At 49.7% G+C, this 12,697-nt stretch overlaps 1 protein-coding gene across 1 annotated transcript in view; it reads right to left on the bottom strand.

Moving 5' to 3' along the window:
• Positions 1-2,846: 2,846 nt before the first annotated feature.
• Positions 2,847-12,697, bottom strand: part of CHAT (choline O-acetyltransferase) — a 57,414-nt gene continuing 47,563 nt past the window's right edge. The window contains 2 exon segments of the mRNA XM_005900612.2: positions 2,847-5,809; positions 8,668-8,805. Coding sequence (XP_005900674.2) covers positions 5,540-5,809; positions 8,668-8,805 — 408 coding nt within the window. The 3' untranslated portion in view covers positions 2,847-5,539.

The raw sequence follows: 12,697 nt of genomic DNA, 5'->3' as shown, positions 1-12,697 counted from the left end.
AAAGCACAGCATCTTAACCACTGGACTGCCAGGGAAGTTCCTATCCCAGAGGTCTTGATATGAGGTATCTCTATTTTCTTGCTCTAAATATTTTAAAATTTCCACTATTATTTCTTTTTTGACCATGGGTTTTAGAATGATGTGTTTTTTGGATTCTGGAATATTCTTAGCCATTTTCTCTTTAAATAGTGCTTTCCGCCTATTCTCTCCCTTTTCCATAGATTTTATTTCTTTGCAGTGTTAAATGAATCTATTTCATAGCTCTCTCAGTCATCTCTTTTCTCTAGCCTTTGCAGTGTTGTTCACCTATTTGTCTTATCTGCTGCTTTCCCTCCTATAAGCCATTTCTTGTGCTGTTTGTGTTTTTTGCCCGTGACCTCATTTTTAATGGAGTGTTTTCCCCCATGGGGGTTTTGGTGTGTTCAGGGTTGTGGAAATTGGTTTTGTAATTGATCCTGCTGAGGTCCTTTGGATCTTACTGACCTAGGCAATTTGAATAAATTATTGGTTTGGAATTCCTGCTTTAGAGATAAGACTCAGATTCTACATCCACATATAGCATAAATTTATAATGAAAGTTCTTGTGGATGTCTTTTCCCATCATCTGCAGCCCTATGTGAATAGCGTGGTTCCTCAGTGCTCGCGTGGACTGATGGGCAGAGTGCTTCTAGTTCTTTTTACAGAGTTAGGACACCTCTCTGAGGTTCTGGTTCAGTGTTGACCCTGGCTGGGCTGAGGTTATGTCCTCTCAGCTTGCAGGGGTGGAGAAGACCACTGTCGACTGCTGGAGTCTGTATCTGCTCCGATACACCTTTAGCTCCTGCTCACTGCTCTGTTTTGGATAGCGGGTTTTTTTTCCCCCCTAGAATGTGGGTTTATTTTCTTTGTTTTGAACTTGACTATGTGTTTAAACTTTTTTTTCCTCTTTGTGTGTATCTTTTTATAGTGGAAGGGGCCCTCCTCTATCAGTTCAGCCTGCTGTTTTGCAGTTTCTTATATGTAAGAGACCAAGGACAGATGGATCCAATGACATGAAAGGAACAGAAATAGGAAGTGAAATCCCACGAGGAGATGGAAGAAGCAGTAGAAGAGAGCAAAGAGAGAGCTGGTCCTTAGGACACGAGGGTGAACGGGGCTTTGAGAAAGGCGCTCTCTCGTGATAGGAGGATGCCACACTGTTCACCCTGCAGACTCAAGGGGCTGCTGTGGAAGGAAGACTCAGAGAAACAGAGAAGCTGAGAGGCTGCCTCAGTTTATAAAGGGAAGCCACGTACTGGTTCTCCCTCTGTCCCCAAGGGAACCGCTTAGGTGTAATTTAGAAAATTGTGGTTGCTCTTGTGAACCTGGGAGCGATGCCTCTTAACATTTCTACCTGAATGTACCCATGTCCACCTCCAGGACCTTCAGACGAACAGGAGGGGGGGCATTATTTTGCTCATTGGGGGTTGGCTTGCCTGTTGTTACTCTTCTCTGTCACCTACATCTGGTTATTTTGGGGCCAACAAGAGCAAAGCCACGTTACTTTCATCCTGTTCCTTCGTATCCCCTTCATTGCTCCTGGAACATTCTTAGCCATTGTCTTTTTGGATAATGCCTCCTTTGCATCCCAATCCACAAATTCATGCACTTGAAGATTCCTGTTGGGCTTTTCAGAAAGCATTTGGGCTTCTATTTGGAGGGATCTTGGTTCTGGTTCAGGCTTCCCAGGTAAAGAATCTTCCTGCCAATTCAGGAGACTCAGGTTCATTCCCAGGGTTGGGGATCAAAGGAAATGGCCACCTACTCCAGTATTCTTGCCTGGAGAATTCCATGGACGGAGAAGTCTGGTGGGCTACAGTCCACGGGGGTTGAAACAAGTTGGACATGGCTGAGCGACTAAACAATAGCAACAACAGTTCAGGTTCTGTGGGTTCTTGGGGTTGCAGAGGGGCTTTTGCAGTTTGGAATATATCTGTGCAGGGTGCAGGGCCATGCAGGGTTCAGGGGGTGTATGCACATGTACTTGTGAGCCTGCGATAAGAATGTCGAATTTTTATATCACTTCCAAATTTTCGAACAATGACTATCTTATGTCATTTTGCCACAACCTGGAAATGGGTAGTGCTGATATCAATATTCCCATTTTACAGATGAGGAAACTGAGGGCCGGGGAGGTGAAAGTGACACCCCAGAGTCAGCCCATCCTGCTGTTAGAGCGGAGCTGTGTCTGTAGTTCGGGCATCCCGCCTCCAAACCGGGTCTTTTCCCTCCACTTCACTCTGCTCATGCATGTTCTTACAGACTTAAGTGGGGACACCCATCTCTATACCCAACCTGATCACAAATACCCCTGAAACCTCTCTGTCCCTCACCCTACACATGCCACACACTAGGAGAAACCAAGTTCTCTCCTGCTCTTTCTCTCCCAGCTCCTGTGTTTTAGACATCCACTGTTGCTGTTGTCGGAGAGGGCGATGGCACCCCACTCCAGTCCTCTTGCCTGGAAGATCCCATGGGCGGAGGAGCCTGGTGGGCTGCAGTCCATGGGGTCCGAAGAGTCAGACACAACAGAGCGACTTCACTTTCACTTTTCACTTCCATGCACTGGAGAAGGAAATGGCAACCCACTCCAGTGTTCTTGCCTGGAGAATCCCAGGGACGGGGGAGCCTGGTGGGCTGCCGTCTATGGGGTCACACAGAGTCGGACACAACTGAAGCGACTTAGCAGCAGCAGCAGCAGCAGCAGTTGCTGTTGTCAGACCTCAGACAAAGGCGAATGAATTGTTGACCCAGCTGACAGAATTTACTACACAAGTTTTTATAGCATTTCTGGGCAGCAACAGCAGCCAATGCCATCTTTCTTGGCATTACTGTTTATTGAATATAGACTTACAGTCTTTAAATAATTTGAATATAGTGCTTTCAATATACAGTTCTTTCATCACACATATATTTCTTTAAAGCACAAAACTATAACTTAAAATCAAAAGGCTATAAATACACATGTACATATTGCCATAAATCTAGAACTGTTTTATAAAAATAGAACTCAAATATCAACTTTATATATTTTGGCAACTTAGCAGTATTGTAAGGTGGCCACATACATTTTTATTATGCATCATTGTCCCCCCAAATCTGAGTCTCCAAGTTTCATCATCTCTCTGAGGACTCTTGGGACAGTCTCCTTTACCAGGGTCCCCACAGAGATGGCCAAGGCCATGGCTCAGCACTGCCTTTATGTAAAGGCTCAGTGTACCCACCTGAACTTGGAGGGGGAAGACCAGCTTCCAGCCCCTCCCTCGGAGAGAGGAGCTGTTCCCTCCTGCCAAACGTCTGCCATCCACACATGGTTGATATCGGAATGCACAGTCAGTTCCCTTTCCCCAAGCTCAGAAAATGGCAGATGTGTTTGGTTCTGACGAATGAGTGTTTGAGAGAAAGTGTGAAACAAACATCACCTGAACAGTGCCTGCTGGGGTAACATCATCCCGACAGCGGGCACCAGTGCCCACCTGCTCATGCAAGGCCCTTTACACACGTGACCTACCATCCTGACAAGCTCACAAGGCCGGGATGCTCTTGTCCCCATTTGATGATGGAAGAACTTGAGTCTCTGGGCTTTTTAAGTCTCTTGGCCAAGACCAGTGAGGCTGCTTGATCCCCAAACCAGAGCTGTCTACCCACCCAGAAACTTTTGGAGAGAAACCAGAAGAGAACTTGGATCTCCACCGTGGTCATTTGCTGGAAACAAGTAGGTAGCTTTGAGTCGGCTTACAGCAGCTGGACAGCAGTTCTTCAAACACCCCTGGGACTCTTGGGCTGTGCTTTTCCAGGGGGAGCAGAAAGGTGGACACGCGAGGGAAGCAGCGTGGACTCTGCAGACCAATGGTTTTGAAGGGGCAGTGCCACAATCTCCTGGATCATACAATAGAAATTCTCAGCCTGAAACCATTGGCTCAAGGAATTCACAGCTTAGGGATGTCTGTGTTATCAAAGGTCCCAGCAAAGGTCAAAATATTCCCCCATCTCAGCCTGCCTGCTTCTATGTTAGTCAAAGGGCAGAGAGCTTGCACAGTGCTCCGAAGAAGAGACACATTAAGGGTCCCCGGGCCACAGTGGAGGGTGATACAGAGCGGGATGGGGAGGTCATTGGCTCGTGTCTTTGTGGGAGGAGTAAAGGGCGTTTCTTTTTTTAGGAAAACTCACAGGAAGCATGGCAGAACTCAGTGTGATAGGAGCCCAGTTCTGCACCTCCTCTGGACAGAAGCAAGCTGCCTTGGCTATTTGCAGTTTTGATTTTTCTGGTTGCTTTCCCATAAAAATATGCCCTAGCAGAAAGTGCCTCTCACCATCTCCTCCATGAGCACTGCCTCCCCGGACATTCTCAGCTCAGTTCTGTGGACTGTTGGCCCCTCCATCAGGGCTGGCTCTGTGCACAGCCATTCCCTCCTCCCAGCCCCTCTCTTCACCAGCTGTGCCCTCAGCCCCCAGGCCAGTTAAGAGCTTTGATTTCGGCTCCTCCACATGCATTTTAGTCCCAGCTATCCACGGATGTCCAGCTTAGGCCACTGAGACCGTATTCTGAAATTAATGTCACAGTGCTTTTCTTAAAAGCCTCTCAAGAATGAACGAAACAAAACAAGTAAACAGCAGCAGCAGAAACCCCCGAAGCATCCTGCTCTCCTCCTAAAGGCAGATCACCTATCAGGGCATGTTTTTTGTGAAGGCGAGTGGGAAGGCAACCAGAAAAAAAGCAAGTGGCAGATCCCTGGGGAGGTGGACCGGGCCCTGCCAGGCCCCCGGAGAAAGCAGGGAGCAGAGCTGCTCCAGGGAAATGGCAGACCATTTTCTTCCCCTTTCAGAATAGCCAGACCAGATTTTCTGAACTCAGTGGAAGGCTGCTTCCGGGAGGCAAAAGGAGAAAAGTGTTTGTAGGCCCAGATCACTGTATTTTAAATTAACTTGGGCTGTGTGTGTGTGTGTGTGTGTGTGTGTGTGTGTGTGTGTCAGGGGTGGGTACTGCTTACAGGACCACATGTCTCAGGGCGGGTCGCTCTGAATGCCAGGATCAGACTGCTTTGAATCTGAAAACAAAGCCCTCTACTCCTCCCCAAGGGACACAAAGCAATGACCTGGGGTTAGCCTCTTCCTTCATGGTTCATTTGGGTGCATTGCACATAATAAGGTGACTCATTCTTTCACTGGACATGCTAGGTCCTGCTGGGAAGCACACACCTATACTGAGCTGCTGTGGCTACAGAGGGAAGTCAGTGGTGGCTTCCACATCTCACCCGGGCCGCCTCAGAGCCAGGCTAGTCTTATTTCCCAACACACAGGCCCGAGGACACCTTGATAAATAATGACAATTCCCATGCCTCATGAGGGATGCATTCCTCCTACCAGTCCAGCTTTGTGTGATGCCTCAATGTGGTCTGTGTTGGGTCTGGAGTTATAGAGAAGCTACAGAAAGCTGGGGTGAAGGTTGGGAGCAAGGGGTTCGGCGGGGCCTGGCAGCTGCAGAATGCTGGGTTGAGGAGTTGAAAGCTGGTGGCAGCCATCAAGGTTGGTGCCCCTGACTGGGCCTTGTTACTTTTTCCTTTGTTGCCGGTGGCTTGCCTGTGGCAGACAGTGGCAGGCTGCAGAGGCGTCTCATGTCAAGAAGGCTTTCTTCCACAGCTTTGGCAAACTTGGTTGATGATGTCTCCTTGCAGTTGTGGAAGCTAGAGATGCAGAAAAGGATGCTCTCTGGCTGGGGGTTGTAGCAGGCACCGTACCCATTGGGTACCACGGGACCATAGCAGCAAAACATCTCCATGGTGGTGGGTACCTGGAGGAGAGGACAGGTCAGAAGTTGCTTGTTCTGAAAGTCTGCGCAAAGCATGATGTTGTAGCAGTCCAGGGGCCTCAAGGAGATATTTGCTTCTCTTTGACTATTTCCCACCTGGGTGTGTGACTGAATTAAGCACATCAACGGACTGCTTCATCATGCATGGCCACAGCCAGAGTCATCAAAAGAAACCCATCTAACTGCATGAATCAGAAGGGAGGCCATAAGCCCCTCCCTGGTGTGAAACCTGCGCTACTCGTGGAGTTGGAAGCTCCCAGAGTGACCCGGTGCTGGGCCGAATCTCTCCTTCACCTGGGGGCTGTTTGAATCACCCAGGCAATCAGAGCAATTTACTAAACGGCACCCTGGTGGCACCCAACAGTTAGATGGCTTCCCAGAGGGAGTAATTTATGAACTGGAGGAAATCTGGCTCCTCTTCTCTGTCGATTTTTTCCCACATCCTTAATTACTGTCAGTATTGCCTGGCTGGTCTGCTTTTCTCCCCACAGCCTGGTCACGCACAATTACCCAGCACTGGGCGTCTCAGAGATTGCCATCAACTGGAGTTTTTAGTTATGTACCTGATACATTTTGAATTCAGAGGGCTGCGATTTTATAATGCAGATCACAAGCCAAGAAAAAGTGCTTCTGAAGGCATTGAAGCCATCAATGTTCATTGCAGTTGGAGAAAAAAAATACCACCACACCCTGAATTAATTGTATTAGCTGGTTTCAGAGGGGAAATGGAGCACGCTCTTGTGGAGGTGCAGGGCGGTGTGTGTTTTAAGCCCACAGGATCTGTGTGCTCAGGCCTTCAGAAATGACACTGGCCGTTTTAATGGGGCAGAACAGACCATTAGTCTTGCTAATAGAGTCACCTCATTGTCAGATCAATTTGCCGTGCCACAGCCGAAGGCCATACAGCGTTCCGAGGCACTTCGTGCCCATGGATGGTTTCCTGAAGAATTTATGCTGCTGTGCTCTGTCCTCTTTTACTCATGGCTGCAAGCTCACTGCCATAATGACAAAACGAAATTACCGAGTGGGCTCTTATCCTCAAACACAACTTTATCAGCCCTTGTTCTTGCCCATGTTCTGCTTTTCGCAGATGAGGTGGAGTTTCAGTAAACTGACGTTTGGAGGGCGGGGTATGGGGAGGGGGGTAGGTATCTTCTCTTCCAGATGGCTGCCTTTCTCTAACAGATCGTGTTCTGTTTTTGCGTCGGCGGTCCTCCAACAGAGCAAGGCGGTAGCGCTGGTTTAGGAGATGCCGGACTGGCCCCTTATGATGAGGTCTGTGACCTGCTTGGAGGACCCTGTCCGTGCCAAGCACGGGGGGTCTGGGCTTTCTACCTACATCATCGCATCTGATTGAGCCAGGACTTGCCTCTGGGCCCAGAGGACACCACCTCCCGGGCAACACTGAAAGAATATGCCTAGTGGTTAGGGCACCAGAGTGGGCGCTCTCCCATCCTGGTTAGGGCACCAGAGTGGGCGCTCTCCCATCCTGCCTAGTGGTTAGGGCACCAGAGTGGGCGCTCTCCCATCCTGCCTAGTGGTTAGGGCACCAGAGTGGGCGCTCTCCCATCCTGCCTAGTGGTTAGGGCACCAGAGTGGGCGCTCTCCCATCCTGCCTAGTGGTTAGGGCACCAGAGTGGGCGCTCTCCCATCCTGCCTAGTGGTTAGGCACCAGAGTGGGCGCTCTCCCATCCTGCCTAGTGGTTAGGGCACCAGAGTGGGCGCTCTCCCATCCTGCCTAGTGGTTAGGGCACCAGAGTGGGCGCTCTCCCATCCTGCCTAGTGGTTAGGGCACCAGAGTGGGCGCTCTCCCATCCTGCCTAGTGGTTAGGGCACCAGAGTGGGCGCTCTCCCATCCTGCCTAGTGGTTAGGGCACCAGAGTGGGCGCCTCCCATCCTGCCTAGTGGTTAGGGCACCAGAGTGGGCGCTCTCCCATCCTGCCTAGTGGTTAGGGGCACCAGAGTGGGCGCTCCCCATCCTGCCTAGTGGTTAGGCACCAGAGTGGGCGCCTCCCATCCTGCCTAGTGGTTAGGGCACCAGAGTGGGCGCTCTCCCATCCTGCCTAGTGGTTAGGGGCACCAGAGTGGGCGCCTCCCATCCTGCCTAGTGGTTAGGGCACCAGGGTGGGCGCCTCCCATCCTGGTTAGGGCACCAGGGTGGGCGCTCTCCCATCCTGCCTAGTGGTTAGGGCACCAGAGTGGGCGCTCTCCCATCCTGCCTAGTGGTTAGGGCACCAGAGTGGGCGCTCTCCCATCCTGCCTAGTGGTTAGGGCACCAGAGTGGGCGCTCTCCCATCCTGCCTAGTGGTTAGGCACCAGAGTGGGCGCCTCCCATCCTGCCTAGTGGTTAGGGCACCAGAGTGGGCGCTCTCCCATCCTGCCTAGTGGTTAGGGCACCAGAGTGGGCGCTCTCCCATCCTGCCTAGTGGTTAGGGCACCAGAGTGGGCGCTCTCCCATCCTGCCTAGTGGTTAGGGCACCAGAGTGGGCGCTCTCCCATCCTGCCTAGTGGTTAGGGCACCAGAGTGGGCGCTCTCCCATCCTGCCCACCACTGCTAAGGAGGCATTCATTCTCCCATCCTGCCCACCACTGCTAAGGAGGCATTCATTCTCCCATCCTGCCCACCACTGCTAAGGAGGCATTTGTGATTACGCACATTTAGAAGACGGGGAAACCAGCACTCTGAGCATTTTGGTCCTTCTGCTGAAGGGCATGCAGTTCACTGGAAGCAGAGCCAGGACCGGGCTGATTCCGAGCAGTGGGCTGTAATCACTCAGCTTGTGAGAAAGCCCACTGCTTCCACTAAATGCTCTCAGGTGCTGGCTGCACTGGGGCAGTACCTGGCTGGTGGAGAGCACAAACCGGTTGCTCATCAGGTATGTTTCATCCGTGAACATCTCGGGCAGTTCCTTGCACATTTCCCGGGCCAGCTCCCGCAGCCCCAGCAGGTGGTTGTCGATGGCCATCCCTGTTATGGCCTGAGACAGAGAACAGGACTTGAGACACGGGCTTCCCCTCCTTCTCTCCTCTCTAGTCTGCAAAGCTCGTGGGCACTCTGATGGCTCTTGCCCACCCAGTGCTTGCTGTGGACCACATCCGTGTGTGGTGGCCACCCAGGACCAAGCACTCCTACATGATCTCTGCTCCTTGTGTATTTCTCCACACCCGGGATAAGCCAGAGCAGGTAGGGTTCTAGATGAGGATGCCCGAGTTAAAAGCCAGTGAGTCTGACTGCCCGCCCCCCAACAGCATGGTCCCTGCCAAGGTTCAGTGTGTATAACCCCTCATGCTCCAAGTGGAAACAGCAGGGCTGGCTTGGCCCTCCTGGGCACCCCTGCAGGGGCAGAACCTGGGCAGGAGCACAGGTGCTGGCTGGAACCCATCCAGGCCTGGGCAGGGGTACCCCAGGCTGTCACTGATGGGCTTTCACCACAACCAACACTTCATCCTCCAGCAGGAGCCCCAGGAATGAGGGGCAGAGGGTGCCGAGGTGTCCTCGAATCTTGGCTGCTGTTTCACAGGCTCAGAATCAATTCAACTGAACTGGACTCATAATCTAAGAGTAATTTTGAGACAGGAGCTAGACAGCTTAGCAGAGGCTCAGCTCACATTTTCAAGGGTTGTTGGATGAAGAAAAGGTCTTTCTTTTTGTCACAGGTACTTGAAATCTTATCAAAGGATAAGAGAATAGCAGTGGAGACTCCTACACAGGAGGAGCTCAGGGGTGGTGGTGTGGCTGGAAGGGGACAGTGGAGCCAGGGCAGTCTTTTCTGTCTTCCCCACAGGAGGCTGTGTGCAGCAGGCACAGGGGTTTTGCACAGATTACATGTTTGATTGGGGCAATTTGTGGGGCTGAAGGAGACATAGAGGCCTCTTTCTTTTAAAATAATTTTTTTAATGTATTTATTTTCTTTTTGGCCATGCTGCATCTTCGCTGCTTTCTGTGGGCGCTCTCTGGTTGCTGTGAGTGGGGGCTACTCTTCTCTGTGGTGTGCGGGCCTCTCGTTGCTGTGGTTTCTCCTCCTGCAGAGCACAGGCTGCAGGGCTCCTGGGCTTCAGTAGCTGCAGCACGTGGGCTCAGAGTTGAGGCTCACGGACTTAGCTGCTCCACAGCATGTGGAATCCCCCCGGACCAGGGACTGAACTCGTGTCCTGTGCATTGGCAGGTGGATTCCTATCCACTGTGCTCCCAGGGAAGTCCCTCCTCTGGCCTCTTGTAATAACCTCTGGATCAACATCAGGGTAACTGAGTAATTCCTGGGGGTTTCACGGTTACATGAGACGGCCCCTTAGCTGTTAAGGCCCCACAGAGGCGGAGATCTTCGACCACAGTGAACTTTGTTCAGGTTTACAAGGTACGTTTTGGAATTTGACAGCTGTTCTCTTTCAGGTGAGAATGGATGCATAAAGATGACTCAGGGGCCCCAGTCTCTCCAAACACACCTAATTATAGGCTGAAAAGACATGTTATACAATCACCACTCACTTTGGACATGCCCCGTTAGGACAGAGGCGAAGAGCTGTGAGACAGACCAGCTATGAAGTAGACGCGCGTTTAATTTCTCAGGTCGCCGCTATGTACTGACTGCTTTGTGCAGATCTGTGAGAGCAGCTACACTGTACAGCAGCCAGTCCACCCCGGTTTTCACCATCTCTGAAGTTCCTGTAGCAACTGGGGTTGATTCAACAGATTCTTTGGATCAGAGCCATGAGTAGTAACGAGCAAAATGACTCAACATCCGGTCTTCTGTTCATTCAAGAACCTGAACTGAGTGCCTACTATGTGCCTGAGAAGCTGCTGGAACACAAAGCAGTCGCGGACTCAGCCTCCTGGAGCCCTGGGTGGGGTGGGAGGCGTATTAACCAATCATACAAATAAACTCGGATCACAAACTGCGTAAGTACTGGGAAGGAGAAGCACACGGTGCTGAGGGGACGTGGCAGCGTGTCTGGACCACATCCGCTCCTTTCCTTGGGATTTCCTTCTCCAGAACCTCTGCCAAATATACTTGCCAGATACATGGAGCTTTCCTGGTTTCCTCCTCCGTCCCTTACCCCGCACATCCAACCAGGGACCTACAAAGCATCTTTATGGCTCTCCTCTCCCCATCCCTGATCTCTTTTATTTAGTTGTTTCCACCAACTTAAAATAGTTAACACAGCAGAACCCTATGGCAATGCTTTGGAGAATATTTCCCTAAAGTTTTCATAAAATTTTAAATTATCAAAGTTGTATATTTATAGTTTAAAAAAACACCAAATAAGCCAAAGACTTAATGTCACTTTGCCAGCACTGAATCCCTCTCCACAGAAGCAATCACTTGGAACCCTTTTAGCAACTGGCTTTCTTAGTTCTGAATACTATGCTTAGACTGCTGCTACTGCGTTTTTCAATTTCCTTATTATAGAAGATGAAACTTGGCTCTTTGATACCCTCCTTCCCAAATATACTTCCACTCCCCAATGCTTCCAACAGAGTTAGATTTGAACTCCTTGTCACTTGATCAACATTCAGTGTTTACATGGCTATAATTATGCAAGTATTCACAGCTGAGTCCTGAGTCCTGCGTGTGTTAGGATTAGATTTCCTTAATCAGTTTTTTTGTGTTCCCTAGAATTGACAGTTTGTAAATGATTAAATTATGATTTTCCCACTTGCTTATCTTTCTATGCATCTACAATTTATGATTCGTAAGTCCTCAGCCAGAACTGTAAAACTTCCCTTAATGCATAAAAATGTATCAGACAATTTACCAGTTTAATTTCTCCTTTCACTTCTTGCTTCTCTGTGGACTGACTGTTCCCTGGGTCTGCTGAACAGCTCAGCTTGGGACCTCCCTTTGCTCTCATCCTTGTTCTCGACCTCCTCCTGGTGTAGAATCTTCTGATGTTTAAGTCTGTGATTTTCTCTTTTGTGTTTTATTCTCTTACATTAGTGGTCTACATCCTCCAATAGTTTTACTAGAAAGAGAGCTCGATAAGTAACAACTGTAAGCCCTTGCCTGTGCGCACGCTGCTCCCTTCTAGGGCCATCCTTCCCGTCTGCGTTTACCGACAAACACCTCCTGCTTTAAGTCTTGGATGAAGCACTACTTCCTCTGGGGAGCTCACCTGGCTTTCCCAAGTGGAAGGAACTTACTCCTCCATGTTCTCTGCTACTTCCTGAAACAGTTAAGGCCTCTTTTCCCTACTACGTAGTGAACTCCCCAAGGAAAGGGCTTCGTTTTTTATTTGCCAGCACCTAACGCCTTGCCTGGCATAGAGCAGAAAAACAAAGGACACCCACAGAAGACATGACAGCAAGCTTGACTTTCCCCAAACAGAACAGACACCCATTTAGATGGATCAGGGACCTAGCAACTGAACTGGAGAAAAGCCTATGCTGGCTAGTTCTAAAACCCAGATCTATGTTGTGCTTGCTTTCAGATATATAGATAGCAAACAGAGTAAACACCAAGTAAATTCCTTTCCATAGATTGTATGATCCTTCAGAGACTATATCAGAATGATTCACAATTAATATATTGATCACCAGTCCAAGCAGTAGCTTATTTTTGGTTTGTATGCAAATGATGGCTTTGCAGTGCCAGAAAATATATTATTTTCCTAACCCAGGAAAGCATTTCCCTTACCATTTCAATTTCACCATTAACTTTCAGCAAAAAAAAATCTTTGTATTCACAAGCAGTATAAATAAATAAATACATGGAGAATAAGAAGGCAGAAACAGCCCTGGGGGGAAAAAACACTGCCTCACCCGAGACTGTGCAGACCATATAGGTCTGCCTTCTCTTACACAAGCTGTAAGGTGCTTTACATGTCGGTGCTGTTATTACTGGTGTTGTTTCAAAGACCAGTCATTGTATTCCT

Source organism: Bos mutus, chromosome 28 (genome assembly GCF_027580195.1).
Source record: "Bos mutus isolate GX-2022 chromosome 28, NWIPB_WYAK_1.1, whole genome shotgun sequence".
NCBI lineage: Eukaryota > Metazoa > Chordata > Mammalia > Artiodactyla > Bovidae > Bos > Bos mutus.
The sequence above is the reverse complement of the archived record's forward strand: the minus strand, read 5'-3'. Positions and strand labels throughout refer to the sequence as shown.